The following is a 19,872-nucleotide window of genomic DNA, read 5'->3' as shown; positions in this document are numbered from 1 at the left end:
AGGAGTTCAAGGATGCAGTGAGCTATGATTGTGCCATTTCATTCCAGCCTGGGCAACAGAGTGAAATTGTGCCCCCCACCCCCAAGCAAACAAACAAAAATCTTCAGAGATGTTCCATACAAACAAAATTCATTTTTTTTAACCAAGAAACTTCCTGATTGGTAGTTCCCAACTACTTTTCAATTTTTTGTCGTATGATGGCTTTTCATTCACCATATCCTTTAGTTAAACTGAATCCCTTGCAATTCCCAATGCTTTCCTGTGTTCATTTGTCCACACATTTTCCTCAACCTGACACACCTATATTGCTTCTACCTTAATGGGTATGTGACCTTGAGCAAACCCTTCAACCTCTGAATCCATTTTTTTAATCAATTAAAAGATGATACTAGTGGCAGCGCCTGTGGCTCAAAGGAGTAGGGCGCCAGCCCCATATGCTGGAGGTGGCGGGTTCAAACCTGGCCCCTGCCAAAAACTGCAAAAAAAAAAAAAAAGTGATACTACCCCGTTTCCCCGAAAATAAGACATCCTCCGAAAATAAGACCTACTTACAGGAAAGATAAGATGTCCCCTGAAAATAAGACCTAGCGCATCTTTGGGAGCACACCTTAAAATAAGAGGAAATGGGGTAGTAGTTATCTTACAGGATTGAGCCATAAGACTATATGGAAAGCAGCTGGCCTGGTGCTTGCCAAAGAAAGTACTGACTAGAATAACAGACGTCTCTTTCCCCTTTGGCCCTTCCCATGTGTCTTCTGGATCTTGCTTTCTTTCCTCCATCCTGATAACCTCTCCTGATTTACTCACTAATAAAAACTCTCCCCTTTTCTCTCTCCAGATTTCATCCTACAGGTTCTGTCATACTCTGCTCTCTTTCTTCCTGAGTTTCTTTGGTTCAGTTCAGTGAACAGTAAATGATGCCCATAATGTGTAGGCACTGGCTACCTATTGATAGATAAGAGCTTGGTCCTGACTTTTCAGAAGTCCAGGCGAACCCTCAAATTCCAAATGATGTGATGAGTGTTTGCATGCAGTCTGTGCTTTCTGACAGCCAGATGTCTTTCTAGCCCCAGTACCTTCAGTCAAGGTCCTAGCCTGCTTGAGAAGAGGATACTAGCTTGTTGGCTGAGGTCCAGGAATATGCAGAATGATTAACTAGTAAACCCTTTGTCCTCATCTTTCCTCTCACGTCCTTACAGGCTCAACCCTCCTTTCAACAACTGTGTGGGTACTGTGTAGGAAGTGCCCTTTGACCTTTATAGGATGGGGAAGAGAAAAGATTGACAGAGCACCCAGGAGGCTGCTTCTGTCTCCACCTGCCACTCCTGTGGCCTCTTTCTCTAGATCAATTCCTGTTGTCACAGCTGATTCCCCACATGTCTCCCATGGGGCCTATTTTTCTGCACTCATAAACATACCTGATTTCCTTTTCCCATTTTTTTTTCTTCATTTCTGCATCTCTAGTCCCACTTCCATTTGATTTTTGTGCTGAAACATATACAGCTTCAATCATAGAACCAGAGTTCATACAGACAGTGGTTTTCAGGCTGAATTTTTATTTTATTTTATTTCTTATTTTTTGAGGCAGGATTTCCTTCTGTCACCCTGGCTAAAGTGCAATGGCATCATCTTAGCTCACTGGGGTCAAGTCATCCTCTTTCATCAGCCTCCTGAGTAGCTGGGACACAGTCATGCACCACCACCACCTGGCTAATTTTTCTATTTTTTGTGGAGAGTGAGTCCTGCTATATTGCTCAGACTGGTCTCAAACTCTTGGCCTCAGGTGATCCTCTCACTTTGGCCTCCCAAAGTGCTAGGAATACAGACATGAGGCTCGGCACCTGTAGCTCAGCAGCTAGGGTGCCAGCCATATACACCAGAGTTGGCCGGTTCGAACCCAGCCCTGGCCTGCCAAACAACAATGACAACTACAACAACAAAGTAGCCAGGCATTGTGGTGGGTGCCTGTAGTCCCACCTACTTGGGAGGCTGAGGCAAGAGAATTGCTTAAGTCCAAGAGTTTGAGGTTGCTGTGAACTGTGACGCTACGGCACTCTACTTAGGGCGACATAGTAAGACTCTGTCTCAAAAAAACAAAAAAAAGAAAACAGACATGAGCCACTGTGCCCAGATAGGCCGAACTTTTAGAGAAACTACATCAATGGTTTATCTTCTTGAGAAAGGATGGAGAAGGGCTCCTTGGAGATCAGTGAACGAGAAGTGAGTCAGCAGGGTGGGACCCAGGGGAAGTTGTCTTCCCCACTTCCCATGAGTCATTTAGGATCCATTAAGGACGTTTTAGCTGTTGGACTAGGTATTCTTTCCCCACTACATCCTTATCAAGCCTGCTTGCTCCCACCAGCTTTCCAGCTCTGGTTAGTTTTCTTTCTTAGCCTTCACTGAACCTTCTAAGCTGCAAGGCCTTCCACCTGGCTTCCCTGCAAATCCCAAATGGTCCCAATTCTGTTCCCCTGCCTCCCACTCACTTAGCTCTGCAGGAGAAATCACACAGCTTTTTCCACTGTGCAGTCATGGTCTCCTAACCAGTGGGGTCTTCAGCTGTGCTCACCAAGCCTTCCACCGTCCGCTGTCCCAGATGGTGCCACTTCCCTGAAACCCCTTATCTTACTATCCCCCACCCACCCCTACTCCCACCCCATGCTCAGCAAATTCCTCACCTTCTGATTAAAACAAGAAAATAGAAGCCTTTAGATCAGCAATTCTCAACCTGTGGGTCGCGACCCCTTTGTAACAATGAAAATACATCCTGCAATGAAATGCATATCAGATATTTACATTACAATTCATAACAGTAGCAAAATCACAGTTATGAAGTAGCAACAAAAATAATTTTATGTCCGGGGTCACCACAACATGAAGAACTGTATTAAAGGGTAGCGGCATTAGAAGGCATTAGGAAGGTTGAGAACCACTACTTTAGATGAAGAGTCCCTTTTTTCTTACCAATCCACTGAGGAATTTACTCTTTTCTTTCTTTCCTTTTTTTTTTTTTTTTTTTTTTGCTTTTATTGGAATTTACTCTTGTCCTCATATTTTTCAGTCTGGGATATGTTCTCTTTAGCTAGAGACTAATCACTTCCTGTGTATGCTGGGGATTCCATTGTCTCCTTCCAAATAGCACATAAACATGCTCTAGCATCTGCCCATTAAAATCAACCATTAGAATCAATCTGGAGGTAGTAATAGCTTAAAAGCTCCTCAGGTGATTCTGGTGTGCAACTAGGGATGAAAAACATAAACAATCAAATCCAAACTTCTTTTTTTTTTTTTGTTGGTTTAATTTTTTTTTTTTTTTTGTGGTTTTTTGGCCGGGGCTGGGTTTGAACCCGCCACCTCCGGCATATGGGACCGGCGCCCTACTCCTTGAGCCACAGGGGCCGCCCCAAATCCAAACTTCTTATCAAGGCTCTTTATAAATTGACTCCTGCCTACTACCTCTCCTACCTTTCCCATAGCCCTCTGGTCTGGAGCCATACCAAACTACTTAAAGAGTTCCCCAAACCTGCCATATCCCTTGCTTCTGTGCCATCACATACACATGTCCCTCTGCTTGGATTGCCTTTCTCTCCCTTCTAGAAAGTGTCCTTTAAAGCTCAAGTGTTACTTCTGTAGAGCTTTCAAGAACTAATTCATAACCTGGGTTAGTACCCCCTACTCAAGCGCATTTACAATGCTCTGGGTTAATCTCTATGGAAGTACTCACTGCATGCTACTATAATTGTCAGTTTATATGTCTGCCTTCTCCATCGCACTGTCTTTCAGGAACCCTAGGGCTATGAAGATGGCATTTGGTTAAGAGTTGGGGCTAGGTGGTCTATATCAGATATTTGAGGATGCTTCCTACCAGGACCCGGACAAGACCTGAATGAAGTGTCTCTGAGCATGTTCATTCAAGTAGTCAGTCAACAACATTTATTGAGGGATTGCTATGGTCATATACCAACATGGTCCAGGTGAATAAATGCATAGTTGAAGTTCTCTATCACTACTTTTTTAGCCTCTGGTATAGTTTCATCATCTATAATCTTGTGCTTTGTTCATCTTTAGTGAACTCTCATAGTGGACACTTAATCCAGAACTTAGTAGTGCTCTCAGACTAGTGCTTTGTACACAGTGTTGAGGAAATAATATTAAATAAATTGTATGCTTATAAATCTACATATAATTATGTCCCTTATGAATTTATTGGATTGCTTCCCCACCATGTCTATTAAATGTTGAGACAGAAAGAGTACTAAGCACTTTACTTGAGTTATCTCCTTCAATCTTCACAATAATCCTATGAGATTGGTACTATTATTGTTCCCATTTTATAGAGGTTCAGCCACTTACATTAGGTCACATAGGAACTAATAGGTACATTTAAACATAGGACTTTGGAATCAGTTATGACTCCGAAGTCACTAGCATATACCTGGAGCACATGAGGTTTTCAGTAAATATTTACTAACTCAATGAAACTGCTCTTATGGAAGTAGAAAGGCTTTTAAATACTTATTGTCCTCCCCACTTGACTGTGGATCCCTTGATGTCTCTTCCTTCCTCTTAATGCTAACATTCACTCAACAAAACATTGATAAGCCAAATGCTAGAGATACAGAGATGGAACTGGGTACAGTGGCATGACCCTGTAATCTCAGCAACTTGGGAGGCTGAGGTGGGAGGATTGCTTGAGCTCAGGAATTTTGAGGCTAGCCTGGGCAACATAGGGAGACCCTGTCTCTAAAAAATAAAAATAAAGGGTAGCGCCTGTGGCTCAGTGAGTAGGGCGCCGGCCCCATATACCGTGGGTGGCGGGTTCAAACCCAGACCCGGCTGAACTGCAACCAAAAAATAGCCGGGCGTTGTGGCAGGCGCCTGTAATCCCAGCTGCTCGGGAGGCTGAGGCAGGAGAATCGCGGAAGCCCAAGAGCTAGAGGTTGCTGTGAGTCCTGTGACATCATGGCACTCTACTGAAGGTGGTAAAGTGAAACTCTGTCTCTACAAAAAAAATAAATAAAAATAAAATAAAAATTAGAGATACAGAGATGTTTAAAACATGTCTTCTTTGGGGCGGCGCCTGTGGCTCAGTGAGTAGGGCGCCGGCCCCATATGCCGAGGGTGGCGGGTTCAAACCCAGCCCCGGCCAAACTGCAACAAAAAAAATAGCCGGGCGTTGTGGTTGGCGCCTGTAGTCCCAGCTACTCGGGAGGCTGAGGCAAGAGAATCGCTGAAGCCCAGGAGTTGGAGGTTGCTGTGAGCTGTGTGACGCCACGGCACTCTACCCGAGGGCCATAAAGTGAGACTCTGTCTCTACAAAAAAAAAAAAAAACAAAAAAAAAACATGTCTTCTTCATAAAATGTATATAAAATAAAAAAATTAATAAAAAACAAAGAAAAAAATAAAACATGTCCTCTGGGTGGCGCTGGCCCCATATATCGAGGGTGACGGGTTCAAACCTGGCCCCGGCCAAACTGCAACAAAAAATAGCCAGGTGTTGTGACGGGTGCCTGTAGTCGCAGCTACTCAGGAGGCTGAGGCAAGAGAATCGCCTAGGCCCAGGAGTTGAAGGTTGCTGTGAGCCATGGCACTCTACCGAGGGTGAAAAAGTGAGACTCTGTCTCTACAAGAAAAAATTGTCCTCTGCTGAGAGAAGCTTATAGTTGGGGGGGGGGGTGGTGCAGATAAGCAAATAATTTATATTGACATATGACTGTATGAGCAAGAGGAGGAAGTGACTACTTGGGAGACCTCAATGTACCTTGTACTGAGCCAGGAGGCAGGTTGGGGGTTGGGGAGTATGAAAGATCTGATATCCTTGGGGAATAGTTAAAGCACTGAGTGTGGCCTAGGAGAGTGACATATGTAGAATGAGAAGACGGGGCAGGGCCTGTATCAGGTAGGGCCTTAGTATACACTGCTAAGAAGTTTGAGTTCTTTGAATAGTCAGTTCTGCCATTTTCTTTCAAGGATAGGTACTAATGGGTTGGGTCATAACTGTACTTTGGCTCAGACCTCCTACCTGAGTTCTAGGACTGAACTTCTACATAGCTATATCTCACCATTTAAGCACATACTATTTCAACCACCCACTACCTCTACTGAATTTGCTCATTCTGTCCACATTCACACCAGCCAAGCTTACAAGCAGTTATTGCATCCCTGTATGCAAACATCTTTATCTCCAGCAGCTCTTGAAATAGTGTATGTTTATACACTGGAGATAAAAATTTCACTTCACTTAAAACCTAGTCCTCGCTCCCACTAGTTCAGTCTAAAACAATGATATGTGAAAGCTGGGGCCAGGAGTGTAGAATAAACAACTAAATACAGCAGAACCTCTGTAAGTTGACCACTCAAGGGACTCTAACAAACTGGTCAGCATATGGAAGTGGCCAACAGAAGGAACTAGGCTTACTGTACTGATAAGTACATGTGGTGCATGTCTGGTTTATGAAAATTAGGTCAGCTTAAGGAGGTGGTCAACTATGGAGGTCTACTGCATACAGAGAGCTAGTCTTGCCATCTGGAGGAGATCTCTATATTCTATGCCTCCTCCAATCGCATCAATTTCCAAACCATAGGTCAAGCTGTTGTTTCTCACCTGGTCTCCCTCCAGCACCCTCCCTATACTGACAGCTAGAGTGAAGTGATTCAGATAAACTGTAAATCCCATGGTTGCAAGGACAGTGTCATCAGAGCTTAACACAGTCTTACACATTGTAGGTGGTCAATAAATATTTGGTGAACGAATCATACAAGCCTGGTTATAGCTTTCTCAAAAATCTTCAGTTTCCCCTCTGCTTCTACATTAAAAATCAAAAGGCTCCATTTGGCTTTCAAGACCTACTACGTTCGCTTCCGTCTTTTCCTTTCACTACCTTGGAGGCCTGTTTAGTCAGTGATTCACTATTATTGCCCGGGGCCACTCGTATTCTCCCCACCTCCATTCAGGCTATCCTCTCAGCGGATCCTAATGCCAGGGCTCCGAGTTTAAAGGCTCCTAGAGAAGGCTTACCTGCTCAGCTGCTCCCTCCTGCTAAGACCTCTTGCCACCCAAGTTGGCCCGTAGCACACCTAGTCTGCCCCCTGCCCTCCCACACGCTCTCCGGGCTCTCTGCCGGAGAGTGAACTCTAGTGGGGGAAAGAGGAGCCTGGAACTCCCCCGAGCCCTAAGCTGGGTCTGCCGCAAACAGATGCGTGGTTCTTTTGGTGTGCCAATCACCCGAGGGCCGAGAGAAGGTTGGGGACTGGCCGTCGAGAGGAGGCAGCGCGCTCCGGCGCCTGGCCAGGCCGCGGCCGGGGAAGGCAGGGAGCTGGAGGGAAGAGGAGGGGAGTCCGGGCCGCGGCGCTTCCTGCCAGGACCGTGGCCCGCCTCCTGCCCCCGCCCTCGCCCCCGCCCCCGGGCCGGGGCTGCTCTGGCCGGCCTCCTGCCCTGGGTGGCCGCCCAATCAGCGGGCGCCCCCCGCCCGGCCTGCCCCTCCCCTGTGGTGACAGAAAGTCAGCCCAGCAGATGAGGAAGTGGCAGGCAGGCCGGCCCCGGGGACGTCTCTCTGCCCCAGCTCATTCTGAGCCCTCCGCTGTTGCCCGCCAGGCCCCTAGCTGGTGAGTCTGGATCGTCCCCGGGCTCTCGACGTGCCGGCGACCCCAGCCTGGCCACCCTGGCCGAGCCTTGCCCAACCCAGCCCTGCCCTACCCTGCCCTGCCCGGGTTGTGGGCGAGGCTGTTCCTGGGGCGAGTGGGTGGGAGGTCCCAGCTTCCTAGGGCCGGGCCTGGCCTGCACCCTCCCTCTCCCGACACCTGCGTCCCTAGCCTCATTTGCTTACACCCAGGCCTTCCTCCACCACCTCTTGCTCTTACCCCTCTCTCTCTTCTGCCCCCCTGCCCTCCTTTTCCCTTCCCCTTCCTTTGCTCGGCTTCTTTTCCCTTCCATCCTTCGTGAAGGGAGGAAGGACAGAATCGGCTGGGTTCCCCCATGGGAGACACACCCAAATTTTCCTCCAGTTTGGGGAGAGGTCCTTCCCAGAAGCCTTGAGTCCCTCCTGACCTCCAGGGTGTGTGTGTGTGTGGGGGGGGGAGGCGGTGAACTTGGGCTTGGTGGTTGAGAGCGATAAGCTGGCAAACTCAATGTGTTAGAGCCCAGGCCCTGCCCCAGAATGGACACCTACAGGGTCTGCAAGTAAGGGAAGAGGTGATCACTGTGTTCCGTGAAAAGAGACCTGTGCCCTACTGAAGGCAGGTGCGAGTCTGCTCCTAGGGGCTCCCATGTGTGTGAGTGGACCTGTGTATGCACCTTCCAGTGAGTATGGGCCTGGGCCGGGAGCAGATGCATCTGTGCATGGTGCCCAGACTGTGAGGGCGCTGTGTGAGCTTGGCGCGAATGTCACTGGAGCAGGTGGAGTGGAGGCCCGTTTGGGTGGTGTGTCAGAGGCAGGAGGCTGTATGTGTGGTTTTGTTGTCAGGGGCATTGGGGGTGGGGAACTAAGAAGAGAGGGTATGTGTAGATGGCAGTGTTGGGAATCTCACTGTAGTGGGTATGAAGAAGTGTGGGGTGACATGGAGGTGTGAGGCAGCACCTGCGAGGGGTGTGCGTGGGGCACACTGCATCCCCTGGTGCGTTTGACAGTTGTGCTTCTTCACTTAGCACCTATGCTAAGGATGGAGGGAACCAGGAGCACCTGATACCCTGGCTGTAGGGAGACTGTCTGGTCCCTCTGGAACTGAGAGTCCCAGGCTCTCCTAGCTCTGGGCAGAGGCTTTTGTGTCCCTGTGAGCCTTCCCCTGACATTCCTTCGGGCTCTGAGGGGGATGGGGCGTAGCCTATTAGGACCCCTCCCTGAAGGAGGGGAAGATTCCTGAGACCTCCCCCACTTCCCCACCTCCTCACATGCCACTGGTTTCCCTGCCCCTCCCTGGAAGGAAAGGGTGATTGTACCCATTCTGAAGTAGGACAAACTGAGAATTTATGGCTGGCTCAGGAGAGGATGCTGGCTGTGGATTTTCAGCAGTTCTTTGGGCCAAGGAGGTTTCTGGCTCTGAACTTAGGACCTTAGGACATTTGCCTGGTCCAGGGTGGGTAGGTGGTGAGTCTGGGGCTTTACTCACCCTTCTCAATCTTGGTGGGTCCTGCTTCCCCACCACCCAGGTGCTGACCTGTGGCCTGGACCCACCCTCCACCCCATGCGCAGTACAGTGAGGGTGGGCGGAGGGCGGGGCTGCTGCTAGATCTAGTCAGACAGGTGGAGCCGCCAGGGCAGGAGTCTCTAAGAGCCAGGCTCCAGGAGAGGAAGGGCTCTGCCAGAGGAAAGCACTGTGAGAGGCTGCAGGTGAGAGCCTTGGGAAAGGCAGAGAGAAATCCTAGGGAGAATTAGGGGGATGAGTGTCCCAGCAAGGGAGAGGAGAAATCCGAGGCCCGGAAGAGTGCAGAAGGGATAGAAGGGACCAGAGAGATGAGAGTTCTGCCAGAGGAGGGGAGGGACCCTGGGGAGATGAGTGTCCCTGGAAGGGACTGAGAAGAGAGGTCAAGAGGAGCTGTTGGAGGGGAGAATCACCGGAGAGAAGAAAAACTCAGAGCTGGGGAGCTGAGAGACTTGAGCAGGGAAGGGAGAGGAGGTTCATACTGAGAATTTTGTTGAGGAGGTAAGACTCTTTGGAAAGAAACCAGGAATTGAGAGTTCTCTTGTATGGGGAGAGGAGAGGAGAGTCCAGGAAGTAAAACTATCTGGAGAGGGCAGAGAGTGAGGAGAGGAAGGTGTGGAGAGGAAGGGTGGAACAGTCATTCCCCAGCAAGTGTAGGGAGCATGTGTAGGGAGCAGATGTCCCCAACAAACTGCCTCCTATCCTAGACCCTAGCAATTGCTTCCTCTCACTGTTCTTGTGCCCTTTCTGCAATGAGGCATTGGAAGTTGTCTGGTTCTGTGTCTTGTCTCTGGGATGGGGTGTGCAGTGGGCTCTGTCTGATATCTACCCTCCATATCTCTCTTAGAGTCTTTAGCCAGGATGGAGGCTGTTGTGAACTTGTACCACGGGATGATAAAGCATGCAGGTAAGGTGTTATCCACCAGCCCTTTCCTCCCTTTTTCCCTGGGATCCCTGGATTGAGGGTTGTCTCCTAATGGAGAGAGATCTCATGAAGCCTTGTGACATGACCTCACGTCTGTAAAGCTGATGAAGACCTTTTGGACTCCATGACCCTTTCTGACTCCTTTGCCCTTTATTCACAGATCCTCGGGTCCAGGGCTACCCTCTGATGGGATCCCCCCTGTTAATGACCTCCATCCTCCTGACCTATGTGTACTTCGTTCTCTCACTTGGACCTCGAATCATGGCCAATCGGAAACCCTTCCAGCTCCGTGGTTTCATGATTGTCTACAACTTTTCACTGGTGGCACTCTCCCTCTACATTGTCTATGAGGTGGGCCCCTGGGATGCCTGGGCTTTAGTTCCTGTGGTCAACATAAGGGGCAGGCTGTAGGGGTAGAGTATGGCATGTCTTCTCTCCTTTCCAGAGAGGCTCAATTGAATGTCTGCAGCTAGCAAAGGGGAGGGAACTGCTATGAGGGGAGAACTCTGGTGGTCTAATACATACCCTTTCTTAGTTCTTGATGTCGGGCTGGCTGAGTACCTATACCTGGCGCTGTGACCCTGTCGACTATTCCAATAGCCCTGAGGCACTTAGGGTAAGTAGGAACTGGGACTAGGTCAGAACCGCCTGGGGGATAGGAACAGTTTACATGACTTGTGCCCATGGCTGTTTTAGGGAAGTTCTTGGGAATAGCCTGTGGGGTCCTAAGCCTGCCCTTTTTGCAGATGGTTCGAGTGGCCTGGCTATTCCTCTTCTCCAAGTTCATTGAGCTGATGGACACAGTGAGTATAACTGTATTACATGTGAGAACTTGGGGAGAAGAGGGAGAGGCCCTGGCTTTGAACTCCCCCTTCCTCTTCTTTCAGGTCATCTTTATTCTCCGGAAGAAGGATGGGCAGGTGACCTTCCTACATGTCTTCCATCACTCGGTGCTTCCCTGGAGCTGGTGGTGGGGTGTAAAGATTGCCCCAGGTGAGTTGTGGAGGCCACTGGGGGAAGAGGGTGTGTACTGGGGACCAGAGACTCCACTCTGCTGACTGTTTTATTGTCTACTCACAGGAGGAATGGGCTCTTTCCATGCCATGATTAACTCCTCTGTGCACGTTGTCATGTACCTGTACTATGGGTTATCTGCCCTAGGCCCTGTGGCTCAGCCCTACCTTTGGTGGAAAAAGCACATGACAGCCATCCAACTGGTGAGGGCTTAGGTCTGGCCTGTAACCATCCCCCCAACATGCTTAGTCTGGATCCTGCCTTTATCTAGCCTATCTCACCTTTGACCCCATCCCTCTCCACTCTATGTTTATCCCCCTGTGACTCCGCTTTCTCACCCTCTCACTGCCCCCTCTAACCGTTGCCTTCCTCTATTCTAGATCCAGTTTGTCCTGGTCTCACTGCACATCTCCCAGTACTACTTCATGCCTAGCTGTAACTACCAGTACCCGGTCATTATTCACCTCATCTGGATGTATGGCACTATCTTTTTCGTGCTGTTCTCCAATTTCTGGTATCACTCTTACACCAAAGGCAAGCGGCTGCCCCGTGCACTTCAGCAAAATGGAGCTCCAGGTGTTGCCAAGGTTAAGGCCAACTGAGAAACATGGCCTAGATAGGCGCCCACCTAAGTGCCTCAGGACTGCACCTTGGGTAGCATCCATCAGTACCCTTCCTGCCTACACCTGTGACCAGGGTTTATATGGTCAGGACTAAGCAGGGAACTGGCCCTCTCCTCCCCACAGCTGGTCTACAGGGACCACCACTTCCATTTGTTCCTACTTCCTCCGGCCAGCTCCGGGGATGTGGCCTTATTGCTCTCTGCTGCTCCAGAGCTGGGGGCTAAAAGGGCTCGACGCTTACTTCCCCCTCTCTGCCTTAAACTTGGGAGAGGAGCACTCAGGGCTGGCCCCCACCAGGGTCTTGTGGCCTTTTTCCTCACACTGAAGAGGTCAGCAATAATCTGTCACCATGGACCCAGTCTCGCTCCTCCACCCCACACTGAAGCAGTAGCTTCTGGGCCAAAGGTCATGGTGGGCGGGAGCCTGGGAATACAGCCTATGGAGGCTGCTTACTCACTTGTGTTTTAATTAAAAGTGACAAGAGAAAACTACGGAGGCCACCTGTGTACATGTGTGAATGTAAGAGGTGGGGTAGACAGCTTGCTTAGTCCTGTGTACAAACAGAAGTGATGGTCAAGGCTCCCAGAAATTTCTAGCTCTCATTGATCCTAGTAGAGTCCCTGGGACATAGGTCATGCAAGGAGAAGAAAGGGAGACATGACTTTATTAGAAAAATAAAAAACTGCTGAGGTGATAGTTGGTCCTCAACGGATGCCTTGGTGGATGAGGCTGCTTTTGGCTGCACTAGCCTTCTCCCGCTCCCGCCTCCGTGCAGGGTCCAACTCAAAACAGCGCCAAAGCCTCAGAGTCTCATCTGCTGCTGCTGATGCCACAGTGGCCCCATCTGGGCTCATGGTCAGACTCAAGACCCGGGATGTGTGACCTTGGGCAAATAAGAACAGAATATCTTAATGCGGACGTACCCAGACCCATACCCCACCTCTTTTTGTTTTTTTTAATAACAGCTTTATTGAAGTGAAATTCACATACCATAAAATTAACCCTTTATTTATTTATTATTTTTTTGCAGTTTCTGGCCGGGGCTGGGCTTAAACTCGCCACCTCTGGCATATGGCCCCCTTTTATTTATTTTTTTTGAGACAGAGTTTTACTATGTCACCCTCAGAGTACCATGCCATCACAGCTCACAGCAACCTCAAACTCTTGGGTTTAAGCGATTCTCTTGTCTCAGCCTCCTAAGTAGCTGGGACTACAGGTGCCTGCCACAACACCCAGCTATTTTTTTGTTGTAGTTGTCATTGCTTGGCAGGCACAGGCTGGGTTTGAACCCACCAGCTCCAGAGTACGTGGCTGGCATCCTAGCTGCTGAGCTACAGGAGCTAAGCCTAACCCTTTTAAAATACACGATTTGCTGGTTTTTATTATACTTGCAATGTTGTGCAACTGATAAAACTATCTAATTTTAAAATATCATCACTCCCCTTTTACCTTCTGTCCCCATTTTTCCTTCTCTCAGCTCCTAGAAACCGTTAATGTGTTTTGTCTTTCTGGATTTCCCTATTCTGGACATTTCATATGTAGCCTTTTGTGTCCGGCTTTTCTTTCTTTTTTTTTTTCTTTGCAGTTTTTGGCTGGGGCTAAGTTTGAACCCACCACCTCTGGCATATGGGGTTGGCGACCTACTCCTTTGAGCCACAGGTGCTGCCCCATTGTGTCCGGCTTTTCACTTAATCACCTACCTTTGAGCTCAGCCACCTTGGCCATGGTTGGGTACTTCCAAATAACCAGCTGGTTCTGGGCAAAGCCATGGCCTGAGATGAGCTCCTTGTAGTGGGGAGACCAGAGGATGGAGCACACCTGTGGAGAGGGGATAGCATGGGCTATTACTTGACATACACCCAAGCTACTCAAGTCAAAACTGAGTCAGTTCTAGTGTTAGGCATCCTGCCAGGTCCTATGGACTCAGACTTGAATGATCAGTCCTTACAAAAGCCCTTTGAGAGACAATTACAGATGGTCCCCAACTTAACGAGTTTTTGACTTTTATGATGGACTTATTGGGATATAAGTCAGGGAACATCTATGCTATCTATTTTACAGATGAGGAATGAGGAATCAATCCTAAGGAAGTTTAACAAGTTGCTTAAGGTCATATGCAAGTTAGGTTAGTAGGGAACAGTGACAGAATTTGAATTTTGGCCATCTGGGTATAAAGCCTCTGTCTAGTATGAAGCTACATGTAAGGGGAGTGGAAAGAGAAGCTGATGTGGCTGCAGGTATGCCATCAGCAAGAGCCTCAAATGTCATTCTAATAAATTTGGATTATATGCCATAGGTGATGATGAGTCATTACAGGTTTAAGGAAGATAGTAAAAGACCATTCAGAGCATAGTGCAAGGGCAGACTGGAGGAGACCACCAGTGAGAAAGTTGTAGTGGGCATCTAGGAAAGAGGGGGAGGCTGAGGGAAGGGGATAGCTGTGTATAATATTCTGAAGTAAAAGTGACAGATTATGGCAGAGGACGAAGGATTCTAGGAGGCTTTTCATATTTCTGAGCAGGTTCTGCCATTCTGAAGCAATATAAGACGAAGAGATACACATTGCAGGGAGGCAAGAGGCAGTGGCAAGTTTAATTTGGGACCTCTGTCTATAGGCCAGAGTTGGAGACAGCCACAGACTGCTGGAAATGGAGTTCATGAGCGAGATCCAAGTTCAAAATTTGGGAGTCATCAGGGTATAGAGCTGGCGAAGCCACTGGAGTGGCTTAGTCACCCAGGAAGACCACGTAGAGTAAGAACACATCTAGAGTGAGAGGCTGGAACAGGTAAAAAGAGTACCTGGGAATGGGCATCCACAGCACTCAGACAGGCCCCAGAACAGACGTTCCAGATGCGAATGTGTCTATCACTTGTGCCTCCTCCTGTTGCCAAGACATTGGACTGCCAGGGACACCAAGCTACAGCCTAGGTGGGATAAAGGTGGGGTCAGCAGGTACTAGAGCTAGACAATAAGCTATAGGGGTCACAGATGAATGTAGTCCAATTCCATCACCCTATTCCCCTTTGATAGTCCCCAGGTTATAGGTGAGGGTCTATAGAGACCTCAGCCCAACCCCCCTTACCTTGACAGCCCCTTGATGCTGGGTGAATGTTTGCAGGGGAACCCAGCCACTCTCTCCAGGAGCACTAGGCCACACGTTGACCAAGTTATCATTGCCACCACTGGCCAAATGTCGTCCATCTGGAGCCCAGCGTAGCCCACACACTTCCTGGCTGTGGCCACTCAGTGTGGCCACATGGTGTTCTGCTACCCGAACATCATGGTGGTGGATGTGGCCGGAGCGTGAGCCGCTGAGGGATGTAGGAAAAGAATCAGGTTCTGTGGTGGCAGAGGTGTATAGTCTTAATTCAGTTCAGAGGTGTATAGTCAAAGGCAAAATGGGCAAAAACAAGACTGACTTTGCCACAGACTAGCAAAAACCACTAACCTGGATAAGATATAACTGTTCCAACTTAGGGAGCCCACTCGGGCAGAGTGACTGGTCATATTTCGAAGCCGTTTCTGCTGTTGCACATCCCAGAGCTAGAGAGAGACCACTGGGATCAGAGACTGAGACTTGCCATTAACATTCTACAGCTGGGCAAGCCCCCTGGGTCTGGTGATGACAGAGCTGCAGTAACAGGATTACAAGTCTCACCTGCACCTCGGCACTGCTGGTGCCCACAGCCAAGTAGTTGCCCTCTTTGATCCAGGCCACAGAGGATACATATTCCCCAGGCTGCTCCATTTGCAATAGCTGCAGGATGTCACCAGAGCTTGCACTCCACAAGTACACACTGTTATCCAGTGCCACAGCCAGTACATTTCCAGAGCTCCAATCCACAAGGTTTAGGTCTGCCAGATGTGGAAAAGTAAAAGCATGAGCTTTCTTGTTTGCGTGGTTCCCAGGCCCTCTTTCTCCATCCACAGGGCAAGAGGAAGGCTGCACTTACAATAGTCATTTCGGATTTCAGGAGCATCCAGGATACGATCTGGCAGGGAAGGAATGTAACGGCAGGTCTTCCGGCTGGAGCCAGGTGTGGCCTTCTGGCTATAGAGTACTTTCAGTCTGTTCTGGTAACCTGTGGCAACAGAGTTGTTTTAGATGCTGGGAAAGTTGACGCCTCTCTTGTTCTCTCTCCTATGATGGAGAAGCAGCAGACCAAGAAGAGCAGATAGGTATCTTCTCTTAGTTCTGGAGATGAACATACACCTCCCTCCAAGAACCACGAACTCCAGTTCTTACCCTCTGGGGCATTTTGTGGTTTTCCACTGAGCCGAAGGATCTTGGCTTCCTCCACATCAAAACCGTTCAGGTTCAAAGCCCAGGCTTTCTGATGTTCCTAGCATATAAAGGCAGTGGTGAGGCATGATAGACATAGACTCCGGTGACATAAGACCCTTTGGGACACATACCTTTTTGGTGGGCGTCTGGCTGTTTTCAGGCTGGTTCTCCTTGCTCAGGAGGAAGCTGGCCACCTCCATCTGGGAAGCGCTGCGATGAGGAATGTAGCGGTCACCGCCAGGTTTGCTAGGAGTGGTCTGAACCTTAGAACTGGATTTGCCTGGGGAGGAGCGAAGACGAGACAGTTTGATCAAGCTCCTGGGTGAGGAGGCAGGAAGGCTGTTCCCAGCCATTCTCTCTGGCTCCCTCGTCCCGCCGCACTCCACCCACCAGGAGTTCGGCCCGGAGTCCTGCCGGCGCTGTGGGATCGGTTGGCCGCCCGCATGGGTGAAGGGGCTGGCCCGGCAGCTTCCTTGGCTTTGCGCTGCCAGCGCGCGGGGGGTGCATTGGGGATAGGTGCGTCCAGCTGCAGCAACGAGTGCAGGTCACTCTCGAACACGAACTGCGCCATGGGAGCGCCTGTGGGGGAGAGGTCCTTCCAGTAGGTGCCCGCGGAGCCCTGGAGGAAGAGAGGCGATGGCGCTCAGGGGACATTGACGGCCACCTCCATTCCCGGCCAGCCACGCTCGGCTGCAGCCCCCTCCCGCCTGACACTCGCCGGCCGCGGCCCCACCTCGGTTCTGCCCAGCGGCCTCTCACCGTAAGCTCCAGAGCAGGTTCCAATGCCGGACCGGTTTCCGCACGGATGGTTTACACCTCTTAAACTCTCCGCTCCAAGCACTCATTGGCTCCTTCAAAATCCAACCGTTGCAACCGTCGCCCTCGCCCATTGGCCCCTACGGGACAGAGGGCGGGTCTTCCGGGCATGTTACGGCTCTCACGAGAGTTTATACAGGCAGTGTGATTTGGTGGGGGTGGGAGGGGTGGGAGGCAAGGATAAAAGGCCGCGCCGGAAACTTGGGGTTAGAATCGCGACGGGACGGGGCTGGGCTGGGCTGTCTCTGACTTCTGACCTGGGGCGACTTCTGAGTGTTGAGCTCGGCGTGCTTGGGGTGTCTCAGCGGGGCGGCCCCATATACGGAGGGTAGCGGGTTCGAACCCGGCCCCGGCCAAACTGCAACAAATACAAAAATAGCCGGGCGTTGTGCTGGCGCTTGTAGGCTCAGCTACTCAGGAGGCTGAGGCAAGAGAATCGCCTAAGTTCAGGAATTGGAGGTTGCTGTGAGCTGTGACGCTACAGCACTCTACCGAGGGCAACAAAGTGAGACTCTGTCTCTTAAAAAAAAGAAAAAGAAGAAGAAGAAGCCTGCACATGGGTCATATTTATGATGCATGCCTGCAGAACTCGGTGGAGTGACCCAAAGCGCTTGAGCCCTTCAAAGAAGTGCAAGGGGAGCCAGCGGGCGGCAGGCGGGCAGGGCGGGGCGAGCGGACAGAGTTGAGCAGTTTAGGAGTGGGAAGAAGGACAGAGTTAGTTAGGGTGTATCTCCTTATGTGCCTGGTGGAAACCCCGGTTAGAAAGGAAGTAACATGCGTGTTTATTTTGTTTGCTGTTGTTTTACAAACAGTGAAAATGAAGCTGAAAGAGGGAAAGGGAATTCCTTAAAGCCAAGAAAAAGGACCAGAATCTAAACCTGCCTATCTGGAAGATACCCAATGGAAGACACTTTGGTTTACTCCCATGAGGCTTTAGAGATGTCAGGAATCTTAGAGACCCACTCTTGCACAGAGACCCACTGTCCAAGCTGCATACTCCCCATCCCGACTTCCTGGGGAGGGATTTGCCCTAAGTCATACAAAGAAGTTGGTGGAGTCCAAGTTTGACTCCCAATCCAGTGCTCTAATGACAGAAATGAATTATGTGAATATGATCAGAGGTGAAGCAGCAATAATAAAAATAACAATGGTACCATTTATTGACCATCCGCAAACTACTGTATTAGAACAGTTTACATACATTATTGAGTTAAATCTTTTTTTTTCTTTTTGAGACAGAGTCTCACATTGTTGCCCTTGGTAGAGTGCCATGGTGTCATAGCTTACAGCAACCTCACACTCTTGGGCACCAGCAATCTTCTTGCCTCAGCCTCCCAAGTAGCTGGGACTACAGGCGCCTGCCACAGCACCCGGCTATTTTTATTTTATTTTATTTATTTATTTATTTATTTATTTACTTACTTAAGACAGAGTCTCACTAGGTTGCCCAGCTCACACCAACCTCAAATTCTTGAGCTTAAGCGATTTTCTTGCCTCAGCCTCCCAAGTAGCTGGGACTACAGGCACCAGCCACAATGCCCAGCTATTTTTTTTTTTGTCATTGTTGTTTAGCATGCCCGGGCTGGGTTTGAACCTGCCACCCCCAGTGTATGTGGCCAGCGCCCTAAGCACTGAGCATGGGAGCCTAGCCAAGCAGGTTATTTTTAGAGAAGGGGTCTTGCTGTTGCTTGGGCGGCTGTCCAACTCCTGAGCTAGCAGTCCACCTGCCTTGGCTTCCCAGAGTGCTAGGATTACAGGTGTTAGTTCAATCCTTAATCTCATAAGGCAGATCTGTCTTCATTTTACAGAAAATAAAAAAACAAAACCTGGGTCAAAATGAGGTTAGAAACTTGCCCAAAGGCACACAGCCAATAATAAGTAGTGGAACCAGGATCCAAACCATCTGACCAACTCCTGCAATCCTAACAATATGCTATACTGCCCCAAGAAAGAGGCTGGAAAAATTAGGTTTTCAATCATTAACCTAACACCAGCCCTGATGATGACAGAGGGCTTTTTGCTCAAACTGAATGTCGTTAATTATCTTTGACTTTGATGCATTCATATTTTCTATTTCTAATCACCTTGGAAAACAAGGAGTTGGATGTTCTGGCATTAGAAGTGGAAAGTACTTGAACACCAGAAAACAGAAGAGGTAGTTCAGTGTCAGGCTGGTCAGGGCTGTAAATAGTAAGTTATGAACTTAGGACTTTATCCTCTAGGCATTGTGGAACCAGTGAGAGTTTCTATATAGGGCAAAAACAAAACATATCTGAGGGGGCCAATCTGCAAATTCTGGACTAAGAGTGCTTGTAGAGAAGAAGGATAAGGGTACAACCCCAAGGAATCTACACATTAAAAAATAAAGGAATGGAGGAAGGCAATGGAGGTTATATGGACATGGACCTGGAAATGGGAGGAGTTCTAATATAAAATGGTCAAGTAGTAGAATAATGACAGAAAAAGGTCAGATTTGACCATTGGGAAACAAATCACCAGTGACCTTGGAGAGACCAGGATCAGGAAAGTGGGTGTTTGAGACCCACTTGGAAGGGGCTGCAGAGAGAATGGGATAAGGAGAATGTGCAGCCAGCAAGCACAGGCTGCTTGGGTAGCTCATTCTCTGATCTCTGTATTAGCTTGCTTTGGCTGCTATAGCAAAGTACCACAGACTGAGTGGTACTTTGACAGATACTATTGTCTCACAGATTTGGAGGCTAGAATTCCCAGATAAAGGCGTCAGCAGAGTTGGTTCCTTCTGAAGGCTGTGAGGAAGAGTTTGTTCCATACTTCTTCCCAGGGTTCTGGTGGTTTGCTTGCAATCTTTGGCATTTCTTGGCTTGTGGAAGCATCACCATGATTTCTGCCTCCACTTTCACTTGGCTTCCTTCCTCTGTGTATCAGTGTCCAAATTTCCTTTTTTTATAAGGATACCAATCATATTGGATTAGGGGCCATGACCTCATTTTAGCCAATTATGATATATCTGCAATGATCCTATTTGTTAATAAGGTCACAATATCTGAATTTCTGTATGGGAACACAATTCAACCCATAACATCCTCCCAT

The 19,872-nt window shown here is 49.0% G+C and overlaps 2 protein-coding genes across 6 annotated transcripts; one reads left to right on the top strand and one right to left on the bottom strand.

Annotated features, from left to right (window-relative positions):
* The first annotated feature begins 7,419 nt into the window (after positions 1 to 7,419).
* Positions 7,420 to 12,190, top strand: ELOVL1 (ELOVL fatty acid elongase 1). 5 transcript variants are annotated; one of them, XM_053575856.1, is made up of 8 exons: positions 7,420 to 7,606; positions 9,987 to 10,046; positions 10,225 to 10,415; positions 10,600 to 10,680; positions 10,811 to 10,867; positions 10,952 to 11,057; positions 11,145 to 11,281; positions 11,459 to 12,190. In XM_053575856.1, the coding sequence occupies exons 2-8, from the start codon at positions 10,001 to 10,003 to the stop codon at positions 11,678 to 11,680; spliced, it is 840 nt and encodes a 279-aa protein (XP_053431831.1). In that variant the 5' UTR covers positions 7,420 to 7,606; positions 9,987 to 10,000; the 3' UTR covers positions 11,681 to 12,190. The 5 variants fall into 5 exon arrangements, with proteins under 5 accessions (XP_053431831.1, XP_053431834.1, XP_053431833.1 ...); XM_053575859.1 differs by lacking the exon at positions 7,420 to 7,606 and adding an exon at positions 7,688 to 8,055; XM_053575858.1 differs by lacking the exon at positions 7,420 to 7,606 and adding an exon at positions 8,071 to 8,240.
* Positions 12,191 to 12,349: 159 nt separating this feature from the next.
* On the bottom strand, positions 12,350 to 16,935 carry CDC20 (cell division cycle 20). The gene is made up of 11 exons (XM_053575854.1): positions 16,747 to 16,935; positions 16,378 to 16,606; positions 16,119 to 16,267; positions 15,949 to 16,045; positions 15,656 to 15,784; positions 15,361 to 15,557; positions 15,151 to 15,245; positions 14,785 to 15,013; positions 14,501 to 14,626; positions 13,402 to 13,519; positions 12,350 to 12,584 (listed from the first exon to the last, which is right to left on the bottom strand). The coding sequence occupies exons 2-11, from the start codon at positions 16,556 to 16,558 to the stop codon at positions 12,406 to 12,408; spliced, it is 1,500 nt and encodes a 499-aa protein (XP_053431829.1). The 5' UTR covers positions 16,559 to 16,606; positions 16,747 to 16,935; the 3' UTR covers positions 12,350 to 12,405.
* Positions 16,936 to 19,872: the final 2,937 nt, after the last annotated feature.

The sequence above is a fragment of the Nycticebus coucang genome, chromosome 22 (assembly GCF_027406575.1).
Source record: "Nycticebus coucang isolate mNycCou1 chromosome 22, mNycCou1.pri, whole genome shotgun sequence".
In the NCBI taxonomy this organism is placed as follows: Eukaryota; Metazoa; Chordata; class Mammalia; order Primates; family Lorisidae; genus Nycticebus; species Nycticebus coucang.
Note: the sequence above shows the minus strand (reverse complement) of the source record. Positions and strands in the feature narration are given on the sequence as shown.

Coding starts and splice junctions, on each gene's coding strand:
- ELOVL1 (XM_053575856.1), top strand. CDS start 10,001: ATGGAGGCTGTTGTGAACTTGTACCACGGGATGATAAAGCATGCAG. Junction 11,058..11,144: donor GGGTGTAAAGATTGCCCCAG/GTGAGTTGTGGA, acceptor GTCTACTCACAG/GAGGAATGGGCTCTTTCCAT. Junction 11,282..11,458: donor ACATGACAGCCATCCAACTG/GTGAGGGCTTAG, acceptor CCTCTATTCTAG/ATCCAGTTTGTCCTGGTCTC.
- CDC20 (XM_053575854.1), bottom strand. CDS start 16,558: ATGGCGCAGTTCGTGTTCGAGAGTGACCTGCACTCGTTGCTGCAGCTG. Junction 15,246..15,360: donor CCAGCAGTGCCGAGGTGCAG/GTGAGACTTGTA, acceptor GTCTCTCTCTAG/CTCTGGGATGTGCAACAGCA. Junction 12,585..13,401: donor CAAGGTGGCTGAGCTCAAAG/GTAGGTGATTAA, acceptor TATTTGCCCAAG/GTCACACATCCCGGGTCTTG.